Below are 26,832 nucleotides of genomic sequence, written 5' to 3'. Positions count from 1 at the left end.
ACAGAACATTCAACACAGGGGGTCAGGAGGAATGTGTTACCATGGCATCGATCCCCGGAGGCCTTGTGTCTCTAGAATGTTCGCTCCGATTCTTCCCATCAGTGAAGTCCTTGGTCTCCGTGGGGTCGAATAATTCCTTGAAACTGGCTGTGTTCCTTTGGGGAGGGGCAGAGCGAGAGTTACTGACCCCAGAAACAAACTTCACCCCCATACCTGCTCGAGGCTCATCACCTCATGGACAAACCTCCACCCCTCAACCTTTCATCCCTCTTCTCCCAACCCTTCATCCCTCACCCTCACCCCCACCCCATCTCCCCTTTTGATTGGAGGATCTCCTACCTCTCGCCTTTAGATCTCAGGGCGAAGGTGCGTTCTTGTCGAAGTTGCTCCAACGTTTCCTTCATTCTGGTCCTCCAGTGAGCAGGCTCCTAATGTGGGGAACACACGCAGGTACTCGAATAGCCCATGCTAAGTGGCTTTGCTGGACACAGTCACTCTGTGATTCCCAACATTGCGCACTCCTACTGGAGGTGAAAAGAGTGATCCCAAGGAAATTGACCCCAGGAAGCAAGGGGACCCTGGGGTGCGAGTGAAGTGAGGGCTATGAGAGCACCCCAGGCAAATAAGGGGATCCCGGAGAACGAGGGGACCCTGGGAAGTGAGAGGAGGGGACCTGGTGAGTGAGGGCTATGAGCGGACCCTGGGGAATGAGGGGACCCTGGGGAGTGAGGGGACCCTGGGTAGTGAGGGGAGGGGGACCTGGTGAGTGAGGGCTATGAGAGGACCCCAGGCAAGCAAGGGGACCCTGGGGAATGAGGGGACCCTGAGGAGTGAGGTGACCCTGGGGAATGAGGGGAGAGGACCCCTGGGGAGTGAGGAAAACCCGTGGAGTGAAGTGACCCCTGGGAGTGAGGGGAGGGGATCCTGGAGTGTGAGGGATGTGAGAGGACCCCAGGGGAATGAGGGGACCCAGGAGAGTGAGGTCTATGAGGGGACACCAGGCAAACAAGGGGACCCTGGGGAGTGAGGGGAGGGGACCCTGAGGTGAGAGAGATATAAGGGGACCCCGGGGAGTGAGGGGAGGGGACCCTGTGGTGTGAGAAGACTCGGGTGTGAGAATGACTCGGAGTGTGGGGTGTGAGGGTGACCCAGGGAGTGAGGGGACCCCATCTCCCCCCCCCAGGGGCCCAGTCAGTGTCTGAGGGGCGGATTGCTGGGCTGCGAACAGTGAGACACAGAGCAATGGTAAGAGAGTGAGAAATCAAACAAAAGATTAAGCAGCAGTGGGGCAAGGATGGGAACTCAACCCTGGTTTCTACACTCCAACCATGCATAGAAATAGTGAGAAATACAACACGAGTGTTAAGTAGGTCACGGCAATGCTGTAGAGGACCCATGTGTGGGGGCGGGGGTTGTTGGGGGGAGGTGGAGAATCTCCCAGCAGGACCCCACCAACAGGGGATCTCCCTATCACTGCCATTACTGATTGTATGGAGTTTTCAAAATCACATTCTTTATACAATTCCACTTTGCGCAGCGCTGCTAGTAGTTCAGTCCAAATGGCATCAGACCACGTTATGACTTGACAATGCCATAAGAATAATGAAAGAAGCCTATCCCTCTAGTCCCCTAACTCTCCTATTGAAGCCCCTCACTAACTCTCCGATTGAGAGGACTGTAACATTAAGGCTGTGTGATGAAGGTGCCCTGAAATGGAGGGGTTTCTGCCTTCTCGAAAACCCTGGGGTCCTGAAAGTAACGTTCTGTCTCTGGGTTAAGATACTTCACCTCGTGAAGGTCTCCGGTGTGATGTTCTTGGCCGTAGGTATGGAGAAATGGATGGTCAAGAGTGGATGTTCTGTTCCGGACAATGGACAGACACTCCTGCACCTGGACAGGGGGAAGGGGAGAGACAGTGACCAAGGGCAAGTACTTAAACATTCAAACATTGGAGGGCAGAAAATAACGTGCAAAAACTGCTGAACTGTGATCAAACTGTACATGGCTTTGATCAGACCTTGCGCTTCGAGACCAGTTCTGCTCACTGAGACATGAGGGAGACATTCAGGAGCTGGAGGAAGAGCTTTGGGGCTTTTCTCAATGTCAGGGGTTGGAGTTCAGACTGACACCAAGTGTTAAGGATCGGAGTGCAGACTGACCCCCAGTGAATGGGGACTGGGTTACACATTGACACATTGGAGGGGGATGTGAGTGGAGAGGGATACAAGGAAGTGATCAGAGATGGCCTTATCTGGATTGTGAGGGGGTGGCTGTGAATATGGATAGAGGAGTTTATAAGGAGGGAGAAGAGGGAGGATAGGAGGGTAGTGAACTCAGAGGAGAGAGAGCACGATGAGGTTGAGATGGAGGTTGAAATCACCAAGGATGAGAAGTTGCTCGGTGCAGAGGCTGAGGGAAAAAAGCAGTGAAGCTATCTCAGTGAGAAACTTGGGTGGGCGGTAGAAATCAAGGATTTTAAAGGAAAGGTGAGAGGAGTGGAACAAGGTGAGATGCTCAAAGGAGGAGAAGGGCCAGAGGAGTAGGGGAACAGATCAAGGTGTAATTTGGTGATAAGAGTCACACCGCCACTGCAGCAGTTTGGGCAGCCAAGTGGTGGAAGATATAACCAGGACAGAAGGTGTCAATAAGGGGGAAGGTGTCATCACCCATCAACCAGGTTTCTGTCAAGACCATGATGTCAATGCAATCACTCACAATAAGCCCAAGAGAGGCACAGAGGAAAACTGCAGGATTATCCAAGAGGAAGTCATGCCTGGGCGGGTGGCAGGAGAGTAGGAAGATCAGAATTTCAGGGTCTCTGCACTTTCAATTCAGTTTCCTTACATTTTCCGTCCTAAATGCTGATTCCCACTCACTTCACACAACAGATACTGTCTCACCACGAGGATTTCCCACAAACCACCTGATTTCACAGCTGGATGTAGAGTCCCATATTCCTAGCCTGGAAATCCACACAGTGCCTGATCCTAGCCTTCGCCACTGATGCTGAAGGTCACGCAGTCAGAAGGGCCATGAGGTACTGGCACCTCCCCCAGCGACAAGGCCAGACTGCCAGCCTCAGCTAGTTGGCCCGGAGTGGGTGGCGTCCCTGGAAAGGGGAAGAAGCTCCCTCGGTATCAGGGGGGGATGCAACACAGAGAAAGAAATATCGTCCCTCATCTTCAGGGGCGGTGGACCAGACTCCCAGGTGCGCCCCAGTTTCGCTGCTCCTAGTGATGCCAGGAGCTCCTGACCTGGGAGGGACTTCAGCCCCACTCAGGGGCTCCAGAGCAGGTCTGGGACATAGCGGAGTGTGGGCCATTCAGGCCGATTATTGCTGAAGTTACCGCTGGACAATGCTGGAACAGCCAAGGAGTTGCGGCTGCCGTGCCTGATTTATTTGTGAGGTTGGTGTCCCAGTTGAGTACCACTCACCCGCAGTGTCTGCCTCTCCTTATCTCTCCGTCGCTTCTCCTCAGCTTTTCTCTGAACGTGTGTCAGGCTCCTCATCACATTCTCTTTCTCTTCATCAGATATCAGTATCATGTTCACCTCACGCTGAGGGCCAGTAATGCGAGGCTGTAGGTGTGAGATAATATCACGGATCACCCCACAAACCACCAACACAACTGACCAGGAGAACATTAACTAATCTTATTCTTCAATGCATGGCAGGGTGACAGCCCAGTGTGTCCAACCCGCTCCCTCCCCATGACACAGTCTCATATTACAGATAGTCCTTGCCCCTCCAACAGTCCCTCCTGCTCTGGCAACTCTCAATGCGAGAGTCTACATTCTCAGTGATCACTGAAGTCCATGTCCGGCTCACAACTGCTGGCAAAAACCTAAAAGCTGCACAGAGATGTTTGGTGTCTGATAAAGTCATGGGCAGAATCCAACCTTCGGTGAAAGAGACAAACTGCAAAGACTCACACTGAGTGGTTGGAAGTGTTCAGTAAATATAAAAGTGATGCACAATTACCTGTATTGGTAGAGAGGTTAATAACCAGGGGGCATAGATTTAAAGTAATTGGCAGGGAGTTGAGGAGATTTTTTTCCCGCTGAGGATGGTGGGGGTCTGGAACTCACTGACTGAAAGTGTTGTCGAGACAGAAACCCTCATTGCATTTAAAAAGTACTTGGATGTGCACTTGAAGTGCTGTAACCTACAGGGCTACAGACCAAGAGCTGGAAAGTGGGATTAGGCTGGGTAGTTCTTTCGGCTGGCACAGACACGATGGGCCGAATGGTCTCCTGTGCTGTAAATTTCTATGATTTCTATGATTCTATTCTGTGTGAGGTGTTTTATTTTTAAATTAGTGCCTGTGCTTAAAGCGGTGTAACGATAGCAACACCTGTAGCTGGTCAGCGATTCTTATTGGCCAACGTTGGGTGAGCTATTAGAGGCCAAAATAGGGGGTAGAATTAATACTCACCGAGAGAGACCTGGGTTAATGAAGGAGAGCCAGGTCTTTGAGAGATAGTGGCACCGAGTTAAAAGCAAAGCTGTGATGCTAAACTTGTAGCCAGTCAGTCATTCATGGCAGTCTCGCTAAGATATAACACCGTGCACACGATCCAGAGAAAGCAATCATCACAGGGCTAAGGAATTTCACACTAGGATTAGGAGTCACACACTCTGAGGATAAGATGTAGCCTCACATCAGCCAATCCGAGATCATCTTTCTGTCCAGTTGCTGCCTCAACTTTACTGAAAACATTCATCACGGAGGTGAGAATGTGTCACCCAACAAACAGCTGGCGATGGCCAGCACATCTGGAACAAGAAGACTGATTGCTCACCATGCACCTTAATACAACGAGATTGAATGGAATTGGTGACTCACAGCGCAATGAGAATGAATAGGAAGACATTTTGATAAATGTTACTTTCTACAATGAGAATAGGAAGTGATTTGGACAGATGTTACTCTGTACAATGAAAATGAATGGGGAGGGGTTTGGACAGATTTTACAGTGAGATTAAGTGGGACATGATTTGGTTGAGTTAGAAGCTGTGCTTGGGTGAGATATACATAATATTAACTATCAATTAATGTCTGTATTACGTGGTGAGCTGGGTGGGGATCCCAACTCCTACATGTGGATGTGTTGTGTGACTGATGTCACAGAGTAACAGATGTATCCTGTGCTCTGAATGCGCACACGGGACTGGATGGTAAAGATATTGCCTCTCACCAGCTCGCTGGGCTTTGTGTCTGTCTTGTCCTCCGGGCGTTGCTGATCTCCCCCCAGATCTTGCTCCCCTTGTGCTTCACATTCCTCACACATAGCGTTCGTTGTGTCTTCATCCAGTGGAATGGCTAGATCAGTTCTTTCCTGCTGCGATTGGCTCGCTGGATTCTCCGCTTTCTGGGCCTCAGGAACTGGATCCTTTCAAAAAAGAAACAAAGACAAATATAGAAGCTCAAGAATCTCAGCCTGCAGTTTACAATCTCACCGCTTTCTAACATTAAACATGGAGGCCTTTACCTGAGGGGGACCTCATTCAACATCAAGTGATGCTCCAGTATCAGTCAGTTGGAGATTATGAATAATCTCCACTGAACCTTCACACGACATGACACACAGATACGCATAGCAAGATCCAGGTTTATGGAGAGGGAGCAGGTCAGTAGGAATATTCGAGTAAATGCCTGGACAGCGAACAAAGGAAGATCCCAGTCAGCATCAGAGTGTGAGCAGAGAAAGTCTGCAGGAGGAACAGAAACCTGTCACTCTCTGACAGTCAAAACCACTGACTCAGCTTCTCATCAACTTCCTCAACCCTACTGACCCTCCTCTCCTGAGATTGTTAACTACCCCCCCTCCCCTGAAGGTGCTGACTCTCTCCCACTCCCCTGAAGGTGCTGACTCTCTCCCCCCTCCCTGAAGGTGCTGACTCTCTCCCCCCTCCCTGAAGGTGCTGACTCTCTCCCCCCTCCCTGAAGGTGCTGACTCTCCCCCCCACCCCTCCCTGAAGGTGCTGACTCTCCCCCCCCACCCCTCCCCTGAAGGTGCTGACTCTTCCCCCTCCCCTAAATATGCTGACTCTCTCCCCCCTCCCTGAAGGTGCTGACTCTCTTCCCCCTCCCCTAAATGTGCTGACTCTCTTCCCCCTCCCTGAAGGTGCTGACTCTCTCCCCCCTCCCCTAAATGTGCTGACTCTCTCCCCCCTCCCTGAAGGTGCTGACTCTCTTCCCCCTCCCCTAAATGTGTTGACTCTCTCCCCCCTCCCTGAAGGTGCTGACTCTCCCCCCCCCCTGAAGGTGCTGACTCTCTCCCCCCTCCCCTAAATGTGCTGACTCTCTCCCCCCTCCCTGAAGGTGCTGACTCTCTTCCCCCTCCCCTAAATGTGCTGACTCTCTCCCCCCTCCCTGAAGGTGCTGACTCTCCCCCCCCCCCCTGAAGGTGCTGACTCTCTCCCCCCTCCCCTAAATGTGCTGACTCTCTCCCCCCTCCCTGAAGGTGCTGACTCTCTTCCCCCTCCCCTAAATGTGCTGACTCTCTACCCCCTCCCTGAAGGTGCTGACTCTCCCCCCCCTGAAGGTGCTGACTCTCTCCCCCTTCCCCTAAATGTGCTAACTCTTCCCCCCTCCCCTAAATATGCTGACTCTCTTCTTTTTTTTTTGAAAGTGCTGACTCTCTTCCCCCCTCCCTGAAGGTGCTGACTCTCTCCCCCCTCCCCTGACAGTGCTCACTCTCTCTCCCCCTCCCCTGAAGGTGCTCTCTCGCCCCCTCCCCTGAAGGTGCTGACTCTTCCCCCCCCCCTCCCCTGAAGGTGCTGATTCTCTTCCCCTCCCCTGAAGGTGCTGACTCTCTTCCCCCTCCCCTGAAGGTGCTGACTCTTCCCCCCCCCCCTCCCCTGAAGGTGCTGATTCTCTTCCCCTCCCCTGAAGGTGCTGACTCTCTTCCCCTCCCCTGAAGGTGCTGACTCTCTTCCCCTCCCCTGAAGGTGCTGACTCTCTTCCAACTCCCTGAAGGTGCTGACTCTCTTCCCCTCCCCTGAAGGTGCTGACTCTCTTCCAACTCCCTGAAGGTGCTGACTCTCTCCCCCCCACCCCCCGTCCCCTGAAGGTGCTGATTCTCTTCCCCTCCCCTGAAGGTGCTGACTCTTCCCCCCTCCCCTAAATATGCTGACTCTCTCCCCCCTCCCTGAAGGTGCTGACTCTCTTCCCCCTCCCCTAAATGTGCTGACTCTCTCCCCCCTCCCTGAAGGTGCTGACTCTCTTCCCCCTCCCTGAAGGTGCTGAATCTCTCCCCCCTCCCTGAAGGTGCTGACTCTCTTCCCCCTCCCCTAAATATGCTGACTCTCTCCCCCCTCCCTGAAGGTGCTGACTCTCTTCCCCTCCCTGAAGGTGCTAACTCTCTTCCCCTCCCTGAAGGTGCTAACTCTCTCCCCCCTCCCCTAAATGTGCTGACTCTCTCCCCCCTCCCTGAAGGTGCTGACTCTCTTCCCCCTCCCCTAAATGTGCTGACTCTCTCCCCCCTCCCTGAAGGTGCTGACTCTCCCCCCCTCTCCCCTGAAGGTGCTGACTCTCTCCCCCCTCCCCTAAATGTGCTAACTCTTCCCCCCTCCCCTAAATATGCTGACTCTCTTCCCCCTCCCCTGAAAGTGCTGACTCTCTTCCCCCCTCCCTGAAGGTGCTGACTCTCTCCCCCTCCCCTGAAGGTGCTGACTCTCTCCCCCTTCCCTGAAGGTGCTGACTCTCTTCCCCCCTCCCCTGAAGGTGCTGACTCTCTCTCCCCCTCCCCTGAAGGTGCTGACTCTCTTCCAACTCCCCTGAAGGTGTTGACTCCCCCCTTCACTGAAGGTGCTGACTCTATCCCCCCTCCCTTGCTGACTCTCTTCTCCCCTCTCCTTGAAAGGGAGTTGGTCAAATGTTACTCTGGGAATGAAGGGGAAGGGGTTTGGTTGATTTCATAGGAACATAGGGACAGGAGTAGACCATTTAGCGGCTTGAGCCTGTTCCGCCATTCAATGATATCATGGCTGATCTGTGACCTAACTCCATGTAAGCACCTTTGCCCCATATCCCTTAATACTTTGGTTAACATAAATCTATCAATTTCAAATTTAAAATTAACAATTGACCCAGCAGCAACTGCTGTTTGTGGAAGAGAGTTCCAAACTCCTACCACCTTTTGCATGTGGAAGTGTTTCCCAATTTCACTTGGTTTAAGATATGGCTCTTATGTTTAGGCTATGCCCCCTCGGTCCGAGACTTCCCAACCAGCGGAAATCGTTTCTCTCTACCTACCCTATCAGTTCCTTTTAATATCTTGAAAACTTTGATCAAATCACCCCTTAATCTTCTAATTCCAGGGAACACAATCCTAGTTTGTGTAATCCTTCCTTGCAATTTATCCCTTGGCATCTCGATATCATTCTGGAACCCCAAATATATTTGGACCTCCACCGTTTCTAGCTTTTCACCATTTAGAAAGTACTCCGATCTATCCTTTCTGAGTCCAAAGTGGATGACCCCCCCCCGCCCCCCCCCCCCCCGCCATTCACTTAATCTATTAATATCTCTTTGTAATTTTATGCTTCCATCTACAATGCTTGCACATCTCTGTCAAACTTGGCAAACTTGGATATTTGACTCTCTATCCCATCATCTAAGTCATTCATAAATAGTGGACAGTTGAGGCACCAATACAGATCCCTGTGGGATACCACTAGTCACATCCTGACAATTAGAGTGCCCGGCCATTATCTCTTCTCTCTGTCTCCTGCCGGTCAGCCAATCTGTAACCTTTGGTTACCAACTCGCTTGGCGGAGGAAATAGTTTCTCCCTACTGGCTCTATCAAAACCTCTCATAATTTTGAATACCTCTATTAAGCCTCCCCTTAACCTTTCCTGCTCTAAGGGGAACAATCCCAGTTTCTCCAATCTCTCCACATAACTGAACTCCTTCATTCCTCGTATAATCCTGGTAAACCTCCTCTGTACATGCTCTTGGACCTTGACATTCTTCCTAAAGTGTGGTGCCCAGAATCGCGCACAATACTCCAGCTGAGGTCTAACCAGAGATTTGTTTAGGTTTAGCATGACTTCCTTGTTTTTGTATTTAATGCCCCTATTTACAAAGCCAAGTATCCCATACGCTTTCTTAACTGCCTCATCAACTTGCCTTGTCACCTTCAAAGATTTATGAATATGCACCGCCAGGTCTCTCTGCTCTTGCACCCTCCCCAATAAAGTATAATTTAGATTATACTGCCTCTCCATGTTGTTTCACCCAAAGTGCATCATTTCACACTTATCCACATTAAATTACATCTGCCATGTGTCCGCCCATATCATCAGACTGTCTATGTTCTCCTGATGTCTGTTACTATCCTGTCCACTATTTATATATTGCCAAGTTTTGTATCAGCTGCAAACTTCAAAATTGTGCTCCCTATGCCCAAGTCTAGGTCATTTATATATAACAAGAAAACTAATGGTCCTAATAACGATCTCTGGGGGACCCCACTGCATACTTCCCTCCAGTTAGAAAAAATATCCATTCACCACTACTCTCTGCCACATATCCCTTAGTCAATTACGTACCCAAGTTACCACCATCCCTTTAATACCATGCTTCTATTTTCCAAATAAGTCTGTGATGTGTTACTTTACCAAATGCCTTTTGAAAGTCCAAATATACACAACATCTACTACACTATCTTCATCAACCTTCTCTCTACCCTTAGATCCCTTTGCTCCTCTACCACATTTAGACTCTTAGGGGCTGAAATTGCCCCTCGCCCCCTATTGGGGGCAGTAGTCTTCCGGGGCTGGGACTTTCTGTGCCCGGCCCGAAGTCCCGCCCCCGACGCGGAATTGGGCCGTGTGCCCCTCCAAGGAAGCAAAGCACTGTCTCCAGCACTCCGCTTCCTTGGAGGGACACTCCTGGGGCAGCAGCGCGGTGCTCTGTGTAGCACTCTATAATGCCCCTCCCCTTCAATTAAAGGGGAGGGCTGCTTTGCACTCTGCAGGCCCTTTGGTGGCCACCATTGGGCCACCTGGGATGTGATCGACCAGGCCAGCAGTCCGGCACCCAAAACGGAGTGCTGGGCTGCATGATGGCGGCCCGGTCGATGCATAGGGCACCATTGTTGGGTCGACGCAAGAATCGTCTGAGAAATTCAAATAGCGGCCTGGGGCGCTAAAGGGCCTTTAAGGGGTGCCCCGATGGCGGATGTCTGCTAGCTTCGTGACTTGTGAAGCTGCTGCTGACATCCGCCCATGCCACCCTCGCAGCCTGCCGTGCAATTTCCCCCACAGGGTGCAAAGGGGTCGGCGTGGGGCAGTGAGGGGTTGCTGTGTACGGCGATGGTTTCATCGCTGGCTGTGCGCCGGTCCAGGATGCTAATTATGGGGTGCGACACTGCTGGGACAGCGCACCCCAAACCTCCAGGGCAGTTGCCCGTGACGCACCAATGTCCCCCTCCCCGGGTGAAAATGCCCCGTTAGCGCGCCTTGGAGGTGCTAACAGGGCTATAGAAAGGTGCAATTTCAGCCTCTTATTTTCCAAGGAATATGTGGCCTCATTATTCTTCATATCAAAATGCGCCATCTCACTTATAGTGAAATTAATTTGCCAAATAAACACCCATTCTGCATGTTTATTAATGACTTGTATTTTGTTCCAATCTTTCTCAGTATTCACTTCTCTCATGTCATCTGCAAATTTTAAAATTGTACTTCGGTTTCCTGAGTCCAAGTTGTTTATGTAAATAGTGAACAACAGTGATCCCAGCACCAATCCTGTGGAATACCACTTCCCATCTTTTGCCAGTCTGGGTAGCTGCCCTTAACCCCTACACTCTGTTTTTCTTTGTTTTGTAGCTAGTTTTCTATCCATTCTGCTACCTGCCCCCTAACTCCACATGCTCTGAACTTAGTCATGAGTCTATTATCTCTTTGTCAATATTTTTTGTTCCAGTTTACCTTCTCTAGTTTACATTCTCATTCCCTCAAGATTAACTTTTCTTTTTACAAATCTAGTACTTTGGCCTTTGTCTTACTTATATTTTTCTCAATCATTATTTTAAACATGTTATGATCGCTATTGCCCAGATGATCCCCAATGCTTACTTCTCTTATCTGCTCTGATTCATTTCCCATTACTAGATTCCTCTTTTGTTGGGCTTCTTATGTACTGGGTAAGAAACATAGAAACATAGAAAATAGGTGCAGGAGTAGGCCATTCGGCCCTTCAAGCCTGCACCAACATTCAATAAGATCATGGCTGATCTTTCACCTCAGTACCCCTTTCCTGCTTTCTTTCCATACCCGTTGATCCCTTTAGCCTTAAAGGCCATATCTAACTCCCTCTTGAATATATCCAATGAACTGGCATCTCCTCGGTAGGGAATTCCACAGTTTAATAACTTTCTGAGTGAAGAAGTTTCTCCTCATCTCAGTCCTAAATGGCTTACCCCTTATCCTTAGACTATGTCCCCTGGTTCTGGACTTCCCCAACATCGGGAACACTCTTCCTACATCTAACCTGTCCAGCCCCTTCAGAATCTTATATGTTTCTATGAGATCCCCTCGAATCCTTCTAAACGCCAGTGAATACAGCCCCAGTTGATCCAGTGTCTCCTCATATATCAGTCCTGCCATCCCGGGAATCAGTCTGGTGAACCTTCGCTGCACTCCCTCAATAGCAAGAATGTCCTTCCTCAGATTAGGGGACCAAAACTGAACACAATATTCCAGGTGAGGCCTCACTAAGGCCTTGCACAACTGCAGTAAGACCTCCCTGCTCCTATACTCAAATTCCATAGCTATGAAGGCTAACATACCATTTGCCTTCTTCACCGCCTGCTGTACCTGCATGCCAACTTTCAATGACTGATGTACCATGACACCCAGGTCTCGTTGCACCTCCCCATTTCCTAATCTGCCGCCATTCAGATAATATTCTGCCTTCGCGTTTTTGCCACCAAAGTGGATAACCTCAAATTTATTCACTTTATACTGCATCTGCCACGCGTTTTCCCACTCACCTAACCTATCCAAGTCACCCTGCAGTCTTTTAGCGTCCTCCTCACAGCTCACACTGCCACCCAGCTTAGTGTCATCTGCAAACTTGGAGATATGACACTCAATTCCCTCATCCAAATCATTAATGTATATTGTAAATAGCTGGGGTCCCAGCACTGTGCCCTGTGGCACCTCACTAGTCACTGCCTGCCATTCTGAAAAGGACCCATTTATCCCGACTCTCTGCTTCCTGTCTGCCAACCAGTTCTCTATCCGTGTTAGTACATTACCTCCAATACCATGTGCTTTAATTTTGCACACCAATCTCTGACGTGGGACCTTGTCAAAATCCTTTTGAAAGACCAAAAGCCTTTTGAATTCACTGGTTCTCCCTTGTCCACTCTACCAGTTGCATCCTCAAAAAATTATAGAAGATTTGTCAAGCAGGATTTCCCTTTCATAAATCCATGCTGATTTGGACTGATCCTGTCACTGCTTTCCAAAAGTGTTGCTATTTCATCTTTAATAATTAATTCCAACATTTTCCCCACTACTGATGTCAGGCTAACAAGTCTATAATTACCCATTTTCTCTCTCCCTCCTTTCATAAAAAGTGGTATTACATTAGCTACCCTCCAGTCCATAGGAACCGATCCAGAGTCGATAGACTGTTGGAAAATGATCACCAATGCATCCACTATTTCTAGGGCTAGTTCCTTAAGTACTCTGGGTGCAGACTATCAGGCCCTTCGTGAAGACAGACCAAAGTATTTGTTTAACCTGTCCACCATTACTTTGTTCCCCATTAAAAATTCACCTGAATCTGACTGCAAGGGTTTGCTTTCACTAATCTTTTTCTCTTCACATATCTATAGAAGCTTTTGCAGTCAGTTTTTATGTTGCCAGCAAGCTTCCTCTCATACTCTATTTTCCCACTCCTAATTAAACCCTTTGTCCTCCTCTGCTGTATTCCAAAATTCTCCCAGTCCTCAGGTTTTCTGCTTTTTCTGGCCAATTTATATGCCTCTTCCTTGGATTTAACACTATCCTTAATTTCCCTTGTTAGCCATAGTTGAGCCACCTTCCCAGATTTATTTTTACTCCAGACAAGGATGTACAATTGTTGAACTTTATCTATGTGATCTTTAAATGTTTGCCATTGCCTATCCACCGTCAACCCTTTAAGTATCACTCACCAGTCTATTCTAGCCAATTCACGTCTCATACCATTGAAGTTATCTTTTCTTAAGTTCAGCACTCTAGTCTCTGAATTAACTGTGTCACTCTTCATCTTAATAAAGAATTCTACCATATTATGGTCACTCTTCCCCAAGGTGCCTCGCACAACAAGATTGCTAATTAGTCCTTTCTCATTACACATCACCCAGTCTAGGATGGCCAGCCCTCTAGTTGGTTCCTCGACATATTGGACTAGAAAACCATCCCTAATACACTCCAGGAAATCCTCCTCCACCGCATTGCTACCAGTTTGGTTAGCCCAATCAATATGTAGATTAAAGTCGCCCATGATAACTGCTATACCTTTATTGCACGCATCCCTAATTTCTTGTTTGATGCTGTCACCAACCTCACTACTACCGTTTGGTGGTCTGTACACAACTCCCACTAGCGTTTTCTTCCCTTTGGTATTCCGTAGCTCCACCCATACCGATTCCACATTATTCAAGCTAATGTCCTTCCTTACTATTGCATTAATTTCCTCTTTAACCAGCAACGCCACCCCACCTCCTTTTCATTTCTGTCTATCCTTCCTAAATGTTGAATACCCCTGGATGTTGAGCTCCCAGCCTTGGTCACCTTGAAGCCATGTCTCCGTGATGCCAATTACATCATATCCATTAACTGCTATCTGTGCAGTTAATTCGTCCACCTTATTCCGAATACTCCTCACATTGAGGCACAGAGCCTTCAGGCTTGTCTTTTTAACACACTTTGCCCCTTTAGAATTTTGCTGTAATGTGGCCCTTTTTGCTTTTTGCCTTGGGTTTCTCTGCCCTCCACTTTTACTTTTCCTCTTTCTAACTTTTGCTTCTGCCCCCATTCTACTTCCTTCTGTCTCCCTGCATAGGTTCCCTACCCCCTGCCATATTAGTTTAACCCCCGCCCCCCCCCCCCCCCCCCAACAGCACTAGCAAACACTCTCCCTAGGACATTGGTTCCGGTCTTGCCCAGGTGCAGACCGTCTGGTTTGTACTGGTCCCACCTCCCCCAGAACCAGTTCCAATGTCCCAGGAATTTGAATCCCTCCCTTCTGCACCACTCCTCAAGCCAAGTATTCATCTGAGCTATCCTGCGATTCCTACTCTGACCGGCACGTGGCACTGGTAGCAATCCTGAGATTACTACTTTTGAGGTCCTACTTTTTAATTTAGCTCCTAGCTTCCTAAATTCATCTTGTAGGAACTCAACCCATTTTTTACCTATATCGTTGGTACCTATATGCACCACGACAAATGGCTGTTCACCCTCCCTCTTCAAAATGTCCTGCACCCGCTCCGAGACATCCTTGACCCTTGGGAGGCCAGGGAGGCAACATACCATCCTGGAGTCTCGGTTGCAGCCGCAAGAAACGTCTATCTATTCCACTTACATAGAATCCCCTATCACTATAGCTCTCCCACTCTTTTTCCTGCCCTCCTGTGCAGCAGAGCCACCCTCGGTGCCATGAACTTGGCTGCTGCTGCTCTCCCTTGATGAGTACCCTCAACAGTACCCAAAGCGGTATATCTGTTTTGCAGGGGGATGATGGCAGGGGACCCCTGCACTACCTTCCTTCCACTGTTCTTCCTGTTGGTCACCCATCCCCTATTTGGCTGTGTACCCTTTACCTGCGGTGTGGCCAACTCACTAACTGTGCTATTCATGACATCCTCAGCATCGCGGATGCTCCAGAGTAAAGCCACCCGCAGCTCCAGTGCCGCATTGCGGTCTGTCAGGTGCTGCAGGCAGGTGCACTTCCCGCACATGTAGTCGCCAGGGACACTGGAAGCGTCCCTGAGTTTCCACATAGCATAGGAGGAGCATAACACGTGCCCGAGCTCTCCTGCCATGACTTAACCCCTAGATTAACTTAATTTGGCAACAACAATGCTGAAAGGTTACTTACTGCTAAAGATAAGAAAGGAATCCTGTACACACTGTAAAGACTCTGTTCCCTTTTCTTTTTTCCCTATTTTTAAAATTGTACCATTTAGTTTATATTGCCTCTCCTCATACTTCCTACCAAAATATATTACATTGGTAAGTAAAATAATGGAATCCCTACTAAAGGAGAAAATAGAAGGTATTACATTTTGGTTGGAAGAATGGGGTGTCACATTACTTGGAGGGTACAAGTCTAGGTGGAGTAGAGGAACAAAGGAATCTCGGAGTACAAATATACAAATCACTAAAAGTTGTGACACAGGTTAGCAAGGCCATAAAAAAGCAAACCAAGCACTAGGGTTTATTTCTAGAGGTAAAGAATTGAAAAGTAGGGAAGTTATGCTAAACCTGTATCGAACCTTGGTTAGACCACACTTAGAGTACTGCGTACAGTTCTGGTCGCCATATTTTAAAAGGATATAGAGGCTCTGGAGAGGGTGCAGAGAAGATTTACAAGGATAGTACCAGAAATACGAGGGTACACAAATCAGGAAAGGATGAACAGGCCGAGTCTCTTTTCTCTTGAAAAAAAGCTGAGGGATGACCTAATAGAGGTCTTTAAAAGTATGAAAGGTTTTGATAGAGTTGATACAGAGAGAATGTTTCCATTTGTGGGGAAGAACATAACTAGAGGCCATCAATTTAAATAGGGAATTCAAAAGAAACTTCTTCACCCAGAGTGGTGAGAATGTGGAACTCGCTATCACAGGGAGTGGTTGATGTGAATAGTACAGATACATTTAAGGGAGGCTAGACAAGCATATGAGGGAGAAGGGAATGGAGGGTTATACTGATAGCTCTAGATGAGGAAATACAGGAGGAGGCTCGAATGGAGCATAAATGCCAGCATGGACTGATTAGGCCAAATGGTCTGTTTATGTGCCCTATATCCTATGTAATTGTATGTAATTCACACTTCTCTGCATTAAATTTCATCTGACATGTGTCTGTCCGTTTGAATAGTCTGTCTATGTCCCCCTCAAATCTGTTACTATCCTCTTCACTGTTTTCTACATTTCCAAGTTTCGTGTCATCTATAATCTTTGAAATTATGCTCTGTACACCCAAGTCTACATCATTAATATAAGCCAAAAAGTGCAGTGTTCCTAATACTGATCCCTGGATGTCACCACTGTATACTTCTCTCCAGTATCAAAATGACGGTTCACCACGTTCTGTCCCTTAGCCAATTTTGTAACCATGCTGCCACTGCCACTTTAATCCCATTGGCCTCAATTTTGCTAACAAGTCGATTATGCGGTACCTTTCAAACACTTTTTGAAAGTCCATATGCGCAACATCAACTGCACTATGCTCATCAATTCTCTCCGTTACTTTATCAAAGAACTCTATCAAGTTAGAGAAATACAATTTGTCTTTAACAAATCTGTGCTCGATTTTATTTATTGACCCATATTTTTCCAAGAGCCAATTAACATTGTCCCTAAAAGTTTCCTCAGGCTGACTGACCTGTAGTTTCCAGGTTTATCCTTCTTCTGTTTTTTGAACAGTAGTGTAACATTTGCAATCCTGCAGTCCTCTGGCACCACTCCCATATCTAAGTAGGGTTGGAAGATTGTGGCCAGACCCTTCACAATTTCCACCCGTACTTCTCTCAGTAATCTAGGATGCATCCTATCTGGACTGAATGACTTTTCTACTTTGAGGACTGCCAACCTTTTAAGTACATTCTCTTCATCTATTTTTATCCTATCGAATATCGCTACTGCCTCCTCCTTTACTGTGACATTGGTTGAGATATACATAATATTAACTGTATCAATTAATGTCTGTATTATGCAGCAGAGCTGGTGGGGTTCCCAGTCCCTACAGGCGAATGTGTTGTGTGACTGACGTCATGGAGAAACACAGATGTATCCTGTAGTCTAAATGCCCTCACAGGACTGGATGGTGAAGATATTGCCTCTCACCAGCTCTCTGGGCTTTGTATTTGTCTTGTTCCCCGGGCATTGCTGGTCTCCCCCCAGGTCTCGTTCCCCTTGTGCTTCACATTCCTCACACATGGCATTCGTTGACTCTTCATCCAATGGAATATCCAGATTAGTTTCTTTCTGCTGTGATTGGCTCGCTGGATGACCAATGGAAATCTCTCGCTGCTCCTCTGCTTGCTGCACCTCAGGAACTGGATCCTTTCAAGAAAAGAAACAAAGACAAATGTGGAATGTTCCAGTAAATGCATTGACAGGGAACCAAGGAAAATCCCAGTGATCATCAGAGTGCGAGCCAGAGACAGTCTGCAGGAGGAACAGAAACCTGTCACTCTAACAGTCTTAACCACCGATCCTCCTCCTCACCAAATTCCTCGACCCCACCTGCCCTCCTCTCCTGAGATTGTTAACTTCCCCCCCCACCCCCCTCCCCTGAAGGTGCTGACTCTCCCCACTCCCCGGAAGGTGCTGACTCTCTCCCCCCTCCCCTGAAGGTGCTGACTCTCTCCCCCCTCCCCTGAAGGTGCTGACTCTCCCCCTCCCTCCCCTGAAGGTGCTGACTCTCTCCCCCTTCCCCTAAATGTGCTAACTTTTCCCCCCTCCCCTAAATATGCTGACTCTCTTCCCCCTCCCATGAAAGTGCTGACTCTCTTCCCCCCTCCCTGAAGGTGCTGACTCTCTCCCCCCTCCCCGGAAGGTGCTGACTCTCTACCCCCTCCCCTGAAGGTGCTGACTCTCCACCCCCCCCTCCCCTGAAGGTGCTGACTCTCTCCCCCTTCCCCTAAATGTGCTAACTTTTCCCCCCTCCCCTAAATATGCTGACTCTCTTCCCCCTCCCATGAATGTGCTGACTCTCTTCCCCTCTCCCTGAAGGTGCTGACTCTCTCCCCCCTCCCCTGAAGGTGCTGACTCTCCCCCCTCCCCGGAAGGTGCTGACTCTCTCCCCCCTCCCCTGAAGGTGCTGACTCTCTCCCCCTTTCCCTAAATGTGCTAACTCTTCCCCCCTCCCCTAAATATGTTGACTCTCTTCCCCCTCCCCTGAAGGTGCCGACTCTCTCTCCCCCTCCCCTGAAGGTGCTGACTACCTCCCCCCTCCCCTGAAGGTGCTGACTTTCTCCCCCCTCCCCTGAAGGTGCTGACTCTCTTCCCCCCTCCCTGAAGGTGCTGACTCTCTCCCCCCTCTCCTGAAGATGCTGACTCTCTCCTCCCTCCCCTGAAGGTGCTGACTCTCCCCCCTCCCCTGAAGGTGCTGACAATGCCCCCTCCCCTGAAGGTGCTGACTCTCTCCCCCCTCCCCGGAAGGTGCTGACTCTCTCCCCCCTCCCCTGAAGGTGCTGACTCTCCCCCCTCCCCGGAAGGTGCTGACTCTCTCCCCCCTCCCCTGAAGGTGCTGACTCTCCCCCCTCCCCTGAAGGTGCTGACTCTCTCCCCCTTCCCCTAAATGTGCTAACTCTTCCCCCCTCCCCTGAAGGTGCTGACTACCCGAGTAACCACCATAACCCCAGGGTGGTTCTCCCTGGATCAGGAAGGTATATGCTTGCTTTTTTGGAAATAGGAGGTGGGTGGGGTGGCTTGACCCATCCACTTCCACGGAGGTGTGTGGGGGACCTGACCCATCCACCTCCATGGCACGAACCTGGTATTGCAGTACTTCCAGGAACAGTGCAGTGGCTCTAGGCCTTTTGGCTAAGAGCATTGGCGCAGAGTGATCCTTGAATGGGCCCAAGGTGACCTCTGGCGTTTGTGATTTGACAAAGAATTGGAACGATTGGCTACGAATTTAAAAAAAAAACAGAACCAGATCGCTTCTCGGCCTTTTGGCTAAGATCATGCGTAACTGACCTGACAGGGGAGTAACCATGACCCCAACGTGGTTCTCCCTGGATCAGGAAGGTGGTTCTCCTATGCTTTTTGGAAATAGGAGGTGTGTGGGGTTGCTGACCCATCCACCTCCATGGCACGAACCTGGTATTGCAGTACTTCCAGGAACAGTGCTTGGGCTCTAGGCCTTTTGGCTAAGAGCATTAGCGCAGGGTGATCCTTGATGTGTGCAAGGTGACCTCTGGCGTTTGTGATCTGACAAAGAATTGGAAAGATTGGCTACGAAAAAAAAATTTTTTTTTTAATTTAAAAAATAAATAAACAGAACCAGGCAGATTTCCGGAGACTTCCGAGAGAGCTGCCTGCCATGTTAGGAAGCTGTGTATGCTGTGCTCTGTGAATATATCACATTTGGTGACTGAGATGGGATTTTTCGGATGATTTAAAGCTAAAATTTTGTTGGGGAAGGATTCAGCCAGCCGACAGAGAGACTTTGGAAGTTTCTGTCTTTGGAAAAAGCTACAAAAAATCCGAGGTAAAATACAGCACACGGTGTGAACAGCTAGAGATTAAAATGGCAGGTGTATTGGGACATTTGGGTGAATATAGACATGACTGGGAACGTATGTGGATCGGTTAGAAATGTATTTCACTGCAAATAACATAATTGAAGTTCCAGACAATGCAGTCCAGAACCGGGCTGTGTTGGAACGTAAGAAATCGATCTTCTTATCGAAGGCAGGTCCGGCATTATATGACACTCTTGTAAATCTGCTTGTGCCTGACGAGCCAAAGGACACAACTCTTAAAGAGATTTTAACGAAGCTGGAGCAGCACTTTAACCCCAAACCATTAGAAATTGCTGAAAGCTATCGTTTCGGGATTCAGAATCAAAAGACTGATGAAAGTATCAGTGATTACATCGTAGCATTAAAAAAGCTATCGATGTACTGTAATTTTGGAAACTTTCAAAACCGAGCATTACGGGATCGTTTTGTTTGTGGGGTGAAAAATGATGCGATCAGAAGGAAGTTATTGACGACGGATGACTTGACTTTTGAGATTGCTTGTCAGACAGCAAGGTTGATGGGCATGGCCGAACAATATTCCCAAGAATTAAATAATAATTACGGTCGTCAGTCAACTGAGGTAAATCACCTGCAGGTTGAAGGTAAAAGACGGGCATGGTCAAAAGTTTCAGAAACTGGAAATTCTAACAGAGCGTCGAAGTTGTGCTATAGGTGCCTGGGACAACACATTGCTCAAAGTTGTCCATACGTGAAGGCAGAGTGTTTCGTCTGCAGGAAGACTGGGCATCTTGTGAAGGCATGCCGACTGGAGCGTCAACCGGTTTTTAAAGCTATGAGTCCAGCGTTCAAAGCTATGAGTAGAAATCCCAAGAGACTACATAGCATGGAAGAACAACAACAGGACGAGGAGATGTTAGAGTTACACGTCATCAGGAGCATGAGGTTAACGGACAGCGATTCGATAAGCAAGCAACCACCACCAGTACCCTTACAGCCATGGAAATGGCCTTCCAGGGTGTGGCAAAGGCTACATATTGATTTTGCTGAGTTAGAAGGACAAAAATTGTTTATTGTGATTGATAGTCATTCGAAGTGGGTTGAGGTGTTTCCAATGTGGAAAACAACAAGAAGTAAAACATTGGACATTTTCCAAAAATGATTTTCTTCATTTGGCCTCCCTGAAGAAATTGTTTCGGATAATGGATCACAATTTCATTCAGTAGAATTTGCACAATTCACAAGCAAAAATGGTGTGAAACATACCAAGGTTCCACCATACCACCCTGCTTCGAATGGTGCAGCAGAGCGCACTGTACACATTGTAAAACGTGCCCTCAAAACAAATCCAAGGAAACGACAATTGTCATTGGATCACAAATTGGCTAATTTTTTGATTACATATCGAAATACTCCTCATACAACTACTGGTAGAACACCAGCAGAGTTATTTCTTAAACGACAGCCATGAACCAGATTCTCGTTAAAGCCAAATTTGGCACAGTCCGTAGAAGAGACACAGTTAAGACTGAAAGAAAATCATGATAGAGGTAGAGTAAAAGAGAGAAGTGTGAAATTAAACCAGAAGGTGAGAGTGAAGAACCATCACCATAAATGGTTAAAGTGGTTACCAGGAAGAGTGGTGAAGATATGTGGTCCTCGCACATATTTGACAAAGATGTTTGATAATGGACAGGTTAGGTTTGTTCATATTAATCATATTTTGCCAACAGACATGGAAGGAGTTGAAGGTGGGAATGATTCAATTATTTCTGACTCATCAGGTAGTTTTGATATACCAGTAGCAAATCCTAAATCCAATGTACTGGAAACAAATCCAGGAGATAATCAGAATGAATGTCTGAGTCCGAGTCAGGAAAATAAAGAGCCTGAAGTTAGAGTGAGTTCAAATGAAAATCAGGGAAATTCCGTGGAGGAAAATGTTCCTTAGGATGAGCCTCGAATGAATTTAGATTCGACACCATGTTTGGAAAGTTCTGTTCGAGAGTGAAGGTATCCTCTTCGAAACAGAAAACAAGTGGTTAAGTTAAATGTGTAAATATGGAAAAAAATAGATTTATATCCTGTGTTATGTATAAACATGAAAGTTATGTATGATGTTTGTTATGATGGCTTTTTCATTAAGGAGGGAGAAGTGTAATGTCTGTAAGCTTGTAATGTTTGTAGCCCCACACTGTGGATGTGGAACTATTGTGTACTGCAAGTGCAGGGTTAATAATAAACAGGACCAGGCAGATTCCGGAGACTTCCGAGAGAGCTGCTTGCCATGTTAGGAAGCTGTGTGTGCTGTGCTCTTTGAATATATCACATGCAGGAGGAACAGAAACCTGTCACTCTAACAGTCTTAATCACCGATCCTCCTTCTCACCAAATTCCTCGACCCCACCTGCCCTCCTCTGTTGAGATTGTTAACTCTCCCCCCTCCCCCAAAAATGCTGACTCTCTTCTCCCTCCCCTGAAAGTGCTGACTCTCTTCCCCCCTCCCTGAAGGTGCTGACTCTCTCCCCCTCCCCTGAAGGTGCTGACTCTCTCCCCCTTCCCTGAAGGTGCTGACTCTCTCCCCCCTCCCCTGAAGGTGCTGACTCTCTCTCCCCCTCCCCTGAAGGTGCTGACTCTCTCCCCCCTCCCCTGAAGGTGCTGACTCTCTCCCCCCTCCCCTGAAGGTGCTGACTCTCTCCCCACTCTCCCCTTCTGGCTGTACAAGTAGCTGACCGGTGTGAATCAATCCCTATGCACTGTACACATGGCCACTCACCCTGATAGTCGGGATCATCGTGCTCTGTTCCTGGGTTCTGTGACTCTGAGTCCCTGCCAGCTGCAGCCCAGATGTGCCACTGTTTGATCCGACCACAACTCCAGTTATTTTGAGTGAGTCGGACGTAGCTGGTTCCTGTTCAATATCCAATATCTTGGCTTCATTCATTTCTTTCACCTTCTGGGGTCTCTCCACTGCTTCCTGGTCCTGCAGGAGAGACAGGGAATGCCTCATGGAACAGGTAATAGACGCACACAGAGGGAGAACGTGGAAATGAGATAAATACCCTCCTGTGGGGGAGCAGGAGGCCAATCCTCCCAGTGTAAGAGGGCAAGAGGCCGGGCCTTCCGGCCTGCGAGGACAGGAGGCTGGGCCTGTGTGTGAGAGGCAGGAGGCTGGGCCTGTGTGAGGACAGGAGGCTGGGCCTGTGAGTGAGGGCAAGAGGCCGGGCCTCCCAGTGTGTAGAAGCTGGAGGGCGGGCCAGTTTAAGGGACTAGGAGGCTGGGTCTCCCTGTGTAAGGGAGTACGAGGCCATGTGAGTGTGAGTGTGACGGGGCATGAGAATGGGTCTCCCTGTGTGAGGGAGCAGGAGGCTGGGCCTGTGTGAGACGGCAGGAGGTCAGACCTGTGTGAGGGAGCAGGACGACTGGGAGTGATTCACGCACTAATACCTCCCCGACCCGCTCACCTGCGCCATTGGAAAGTCAGCCAGAATCGGTGCAGTGTCCGAATCCATTCCGCCTTCATCCATCCTGTCCTGAACTGGATCAGCGGCAGATCCCAGACCCTGAACTGTCAGACACAGGAACATCCAATCACAAATTCAGACATTGAACAACTGCTCACTCCCCAGAAAAAAACCATGGATGGGGGAACGAGTCTGTGGCCACTCCCTGACCCCCAGCACCAGCTCCCTGACCCCCAGCACCCGCTCCCTGACCCCCAGCACCTGAACGCTGACCCCCAGCACCTGCTCCCTGGCCCCCAGCATCTGAACCCTGACCCCCAGCACCCGCTCCCTGACCCCCAGCACCTGAACGCTGACCCCCAGCACCCGCTCCCTGACCTCCAGCCCCTCTCCCTGACCCCAAGCCCCTCTCCTTGACCTCCAGCACTCACTCCATGACCCCCTGCCCCTCTCCCTGATCCCCCAATCCCTCTCCATGACCCCCAGCCCCTCTCCTTGACCTCCAGCACTCACTCCCTGACCCCCTGCCCCTCTCCCTGATCCCCCAATCCCTCTCCATGACCCCCAGCCCCTCTCCATGACCCCCAGTCCCTCTCCTTGACCTCCAGCACTCACTCCTTGACCCCCTGCCCCTCTCCCTGATCCCCCAATTCCTCTCCATGACCCCTAATCCCTCTCCATGACCCCCAGCTCCTCTCCCTGTCTGTCTTGTTCCCCGGGCGTTGCTGATCTCCCCCCAGGTCTCGTTCCCCTTGTGCTTCACATTTCTCACACATGGCGTTCGTTGACTCTTCATCCAATGGATTCTCCAGATTAGTTTCTTCCTGTTGTGATTGGATCGCTGGATGACCAATGGAAATCTCTCGCTGTTCCTCTGCTTGCTGCACCTCAGGAACTGGATCCTTTCAAGAAAAGAAACAAAGACAAATGTGGAATGTTCCAGTAAACGCCTTGACAGGGAACCAAGGAAAATCCCAATGAGCATCAGAGTGTTAACTCAACTCCTCCCCTGAAGGTGCAGACTCTCTCCCCCTCCCCTGAAGATGTGACTCTCCCCCCTCCCCTGAAGGTGATCACTCTCTCCCCCCTCCCCTGAAGGTGCAGACTCTCTCTCCCCACCCTCCACTCCCCTGAAGGTGTCATGTATATACGCTTGGGTTTACTAGCCACCAGGTGGCGCCACAGTCGGAGGTCATTGGGCTGTGCGCATGTGTGTGCGGTGCAGGTATAAAAGGCCAGCCATCTTGTAATGTAATCACTTTGGGCTCTAATAAAGTAGAGCAGGTTTGTACCTGTTCGGAGCTTACAATATTCAGTCTATTGAGTTATTACATACACAAAATTTGGCGACAAGGTAACAAGAACCTTCGCATGCAAAAATGAGGACAATTGGAATTCTGGAGTGATTCATGGAGGGAGAAGATTGGGCAGACTGTGTAGCCCGCTTGAACCAGTACTTCGTGGCCAACAAAATGGAGAAAGAGGCAGACGCAGTTCGGCGCTGGAAGGTCCTCCAAACGGTTTGCGGTCCAAAAAATCTGTGGACTCATAAAGAATCTCCTCTCGCCCTTAAGTCCAACAGACAAGGACTATGAAACATTGTGTGCTCTGGTACGTGACCATCTCAAACCAGATGAAGGCATCATCATCTCAAGATATCGATGCAGGTTCGTTCTGAGGGCCAGGATGTATCGGAATTTGTTGCCGACCTAAGACGTCTAGCTGGACCATGTAAGTTCTAAACTGCGTTGGCAGACATGCTGCGGGACTTCTTTGTAATCGGCATCAACCACGAGCTGATCCTGCATAAGCTACTGACGGCGGAGACGCTGGATTTGAGCAAGGCCCAATCATGCATGACAACGGACAAAAGCTTAAAGCAGATATCATTGAAAAATCAGAACTCAGCATGTACTGTGAACAAGATAGTATTGTCGTTTGGCAGAGCTGCATATGGCAGGGCCTACCCGACTGCGTAAGTGGCTGCTCAAAGCCCGCCAACGGGAATGAATCCGATATCACCGTGTTGTAGTTGTGGGGGAAATCATCGGCATCATCAGTGTCGGTTTAAACAGTATATTTGTAAAGGCTGTTCGAGACTGGGGCATCTCCAGCGCATGTATCCGCAAGTGCATGTGAGCAAGCGTGGAGCATGAGCACCACGTGGAGGATGATGACCAGTCTAGCGCGGATCCGGATATGCAATCCGAGATACCAGAGGAGGAAGTGTATGGACTATATTCGTTCCTAACAAAGAGCCAACCGATAATGATTAATGTAAATGTAATGTTCTTAGATGCTCTAGTAATGACTCCACGAGGCAGTGTGTTGTACTTGAACTGTAGTGACCTTCGTCCTTTATTAGTTAACTCCAGAGTGAGGATCACACCTGGTGGCCTGCCTTTTATACTAGGCCAGGCACACCTGCACAGGTAACCTACAAGTCTCCCACTTCTGTGCCCTCTGGTGGCACACCTTGTGATAATACCAACAGTAGCCATGTAGGATATATGACATCACTCCCCCCCCCCCCGAGTCCTCAGTGCAAATCGTCTCTGCATTGACTGTGATCTGGGCTTAGCTCTGTGTGAGCTCTGTCTGGTTGACCCTTGGTGGGTCACTTCAATCTTGGGTGAGTAGTTGGTGCAGTAGCGTGCTGGTGGTTGCTGTTTGTGTGTGTGTGTCCCTGACCACTCCATTCTCCCCCTCCCCCCCGCCCCCCACATCGATTATGGCGGGGGCTCATCGCATTCATGTACATTCAAGTTCAGATAAGTGGGTTTTGCATTTTTTTTTTGTGTGTGTGGTTCCGTGGTGCGACAAGTGCGTTAGATGCCTTGTCGATGCAGTGACAGCGCATGAGAACAAACTAGTTCCGGAGCCGTTGGGTTGTGTCCCTGCAGTCTGGTGGTGGCACAGTGCCCGGTGCTGGCAGGGGGAACCCGATTAGCTCGTGTGGCCTGCTCTCAGGGCTGTTGCCGTGGTCCCTAGCATCAGGACCGTTCACAAATGCCTGTGACCTCCCTGTCCTTTCTTTGCGCCCCGGGTGGCTGCTGCTCCCTGACGATCTGTCATCAAGCTCGCTCTGCAGCTCGCGTGTGTTGGCTGTTTGTGGCCACACTTCATGGTGCATGACTCTGGTCCCCAGGACGCAGGCTATAGGATTGGGTAGCAATCTCGCTGGTAACCTGTGTGCACGATGGGTGTCTGCCCACTCATTGGCTGCGTGCAGTTGAAATCCTGCATCGCACAACTTTTCCTTACTTATGATGGACACTCTGTGGGTCCGATCGCGATCGCGTGACTTTTCCTCGCTGGTTGCATGTGCACAGTTCAGATTATCAGTTACACATTTTACATGATTAGTTACACATTTTGTCTCTGACTTACAGTTACTATTACATTGCTTGAGTGTGTGGAACTGTCCCTTTAATTGTAGTGGGTTGCAGGCCTCCTTTAAGAGCGCCTTGCTATCTTTACTCCAGTCCACTTCTCCGTTTGGTGCCATGTGTTGCTCCATCAGCGCTGCACCCCGTGGTCTGGCTGCGGCCATCTTTGTCTTCAGCGCCTCATCTTGTGGTTTGGACGTCATCTTTCCTTCATCCACGAGGTCGACTGCAGTGATCCTCTTCTCCCCGGGTTCTGCCTCCGAAGTTGGGAAGTCGCTACTGAATCAGATTTTCTTCCTCTGGAGTCCTGCCACTGGAGCCTGGAAGGTGCGTTCGGGTCGTCTCAGCTGGATCATCTTCCCACAGTCATGCTGAGCTGGTCTGCTCTCCGGTGCCAGGTCCACTCTCAAGTGAGAGCTTGCTTTGCCTCTGAGCGCAGAGGGCTTCGATCGCTGGAGGGGTGACCACTCCAGCTTCCTACTTCCAATGGATCTTCTCCATCCACCTTCTGCCGAGTAGCGTTGGTCCATCA

The 26,832-nt window shown here is 49.3% G+C and overlaps 1 protein-coding gene and 1 pseudogene across 1 annotated transcript; one reads left to right on the top strand and one right to left on the bottom strand.

Annotated features, from left to right (window-relative positions):
• Positions 1 to 1,683: 1,683 nt before the first annotated feature.
• LOC139278073 (uncharacterized) lies at positions 1,684 to 26,503 on the bottom strand. The gene is made up of 8 exons (XM_070896734.1): positions 26,417 to 26,503; positions 23,684 to 23,813; positions 22,912 to 23,015; positions 22,224 to 22,430; positions 17,082 to 17,300; positions 5,200 to 5,394; positions 3,436 to 3,579; positions 1,684 to 1,890 (listed from the first exon to the last, which is right to left on the bottom strand). The coding sequence occupies exons 1-8, from the start codon at positions 26,501 to 26,503 to the stop codon at positions 1,684 to 1,686; spliced, it is 1,293 nt and encodes a 430-aa protein (XP_070752835.1).
• Positions 18,901 to 19,101, top strand: LOC139279112 (U2 spliceosomal RNA; annotated as a pseudogene).
• Positions 26,504 to 26,832: the final 329 nt, after the last annotated feature.

Source organism: Pristiophorus japonicus, chromosome 13 (assembly GCF_044704955.1).
Source record: "Pristiophorus japonicus isolate sPriJap1 chromosome 13, sPriJap1.hap1, whole genome shotgun sequence".
NCBI lineage: Eukaryota > Metazoa > Chordata > Chondrichthyes > Pristiophoridae > Pristiophorus > Pristiophorus japonicus.
This window is presented reverse-complemented; position numbering and strand designations above follow the sequence as displayed.

Coding starts and splice junctions, on each gene's coding strand:
- LOC139278073 (XM_070896734.1), bottom strand. CDS start 26,503: ATGACGTCCAAACCACAAGATGAGGCGCTGAAGACAAAGATGGCCGCA. Junction 17,301..22,223: donor CGATGATCCCGACTATCAGG/GTGAGTGGCCAT, acceptor TTTTCTTGAAAG/GATCCAGTTCCTGAGGTGCA. Junction 3,580..5,199: donor ACACAAAGCCCAGCGAGCTG/GTGAGAGGCAAT, acceptor TCACACCTACAG/CCTCGCATTACTGGCCCTCA.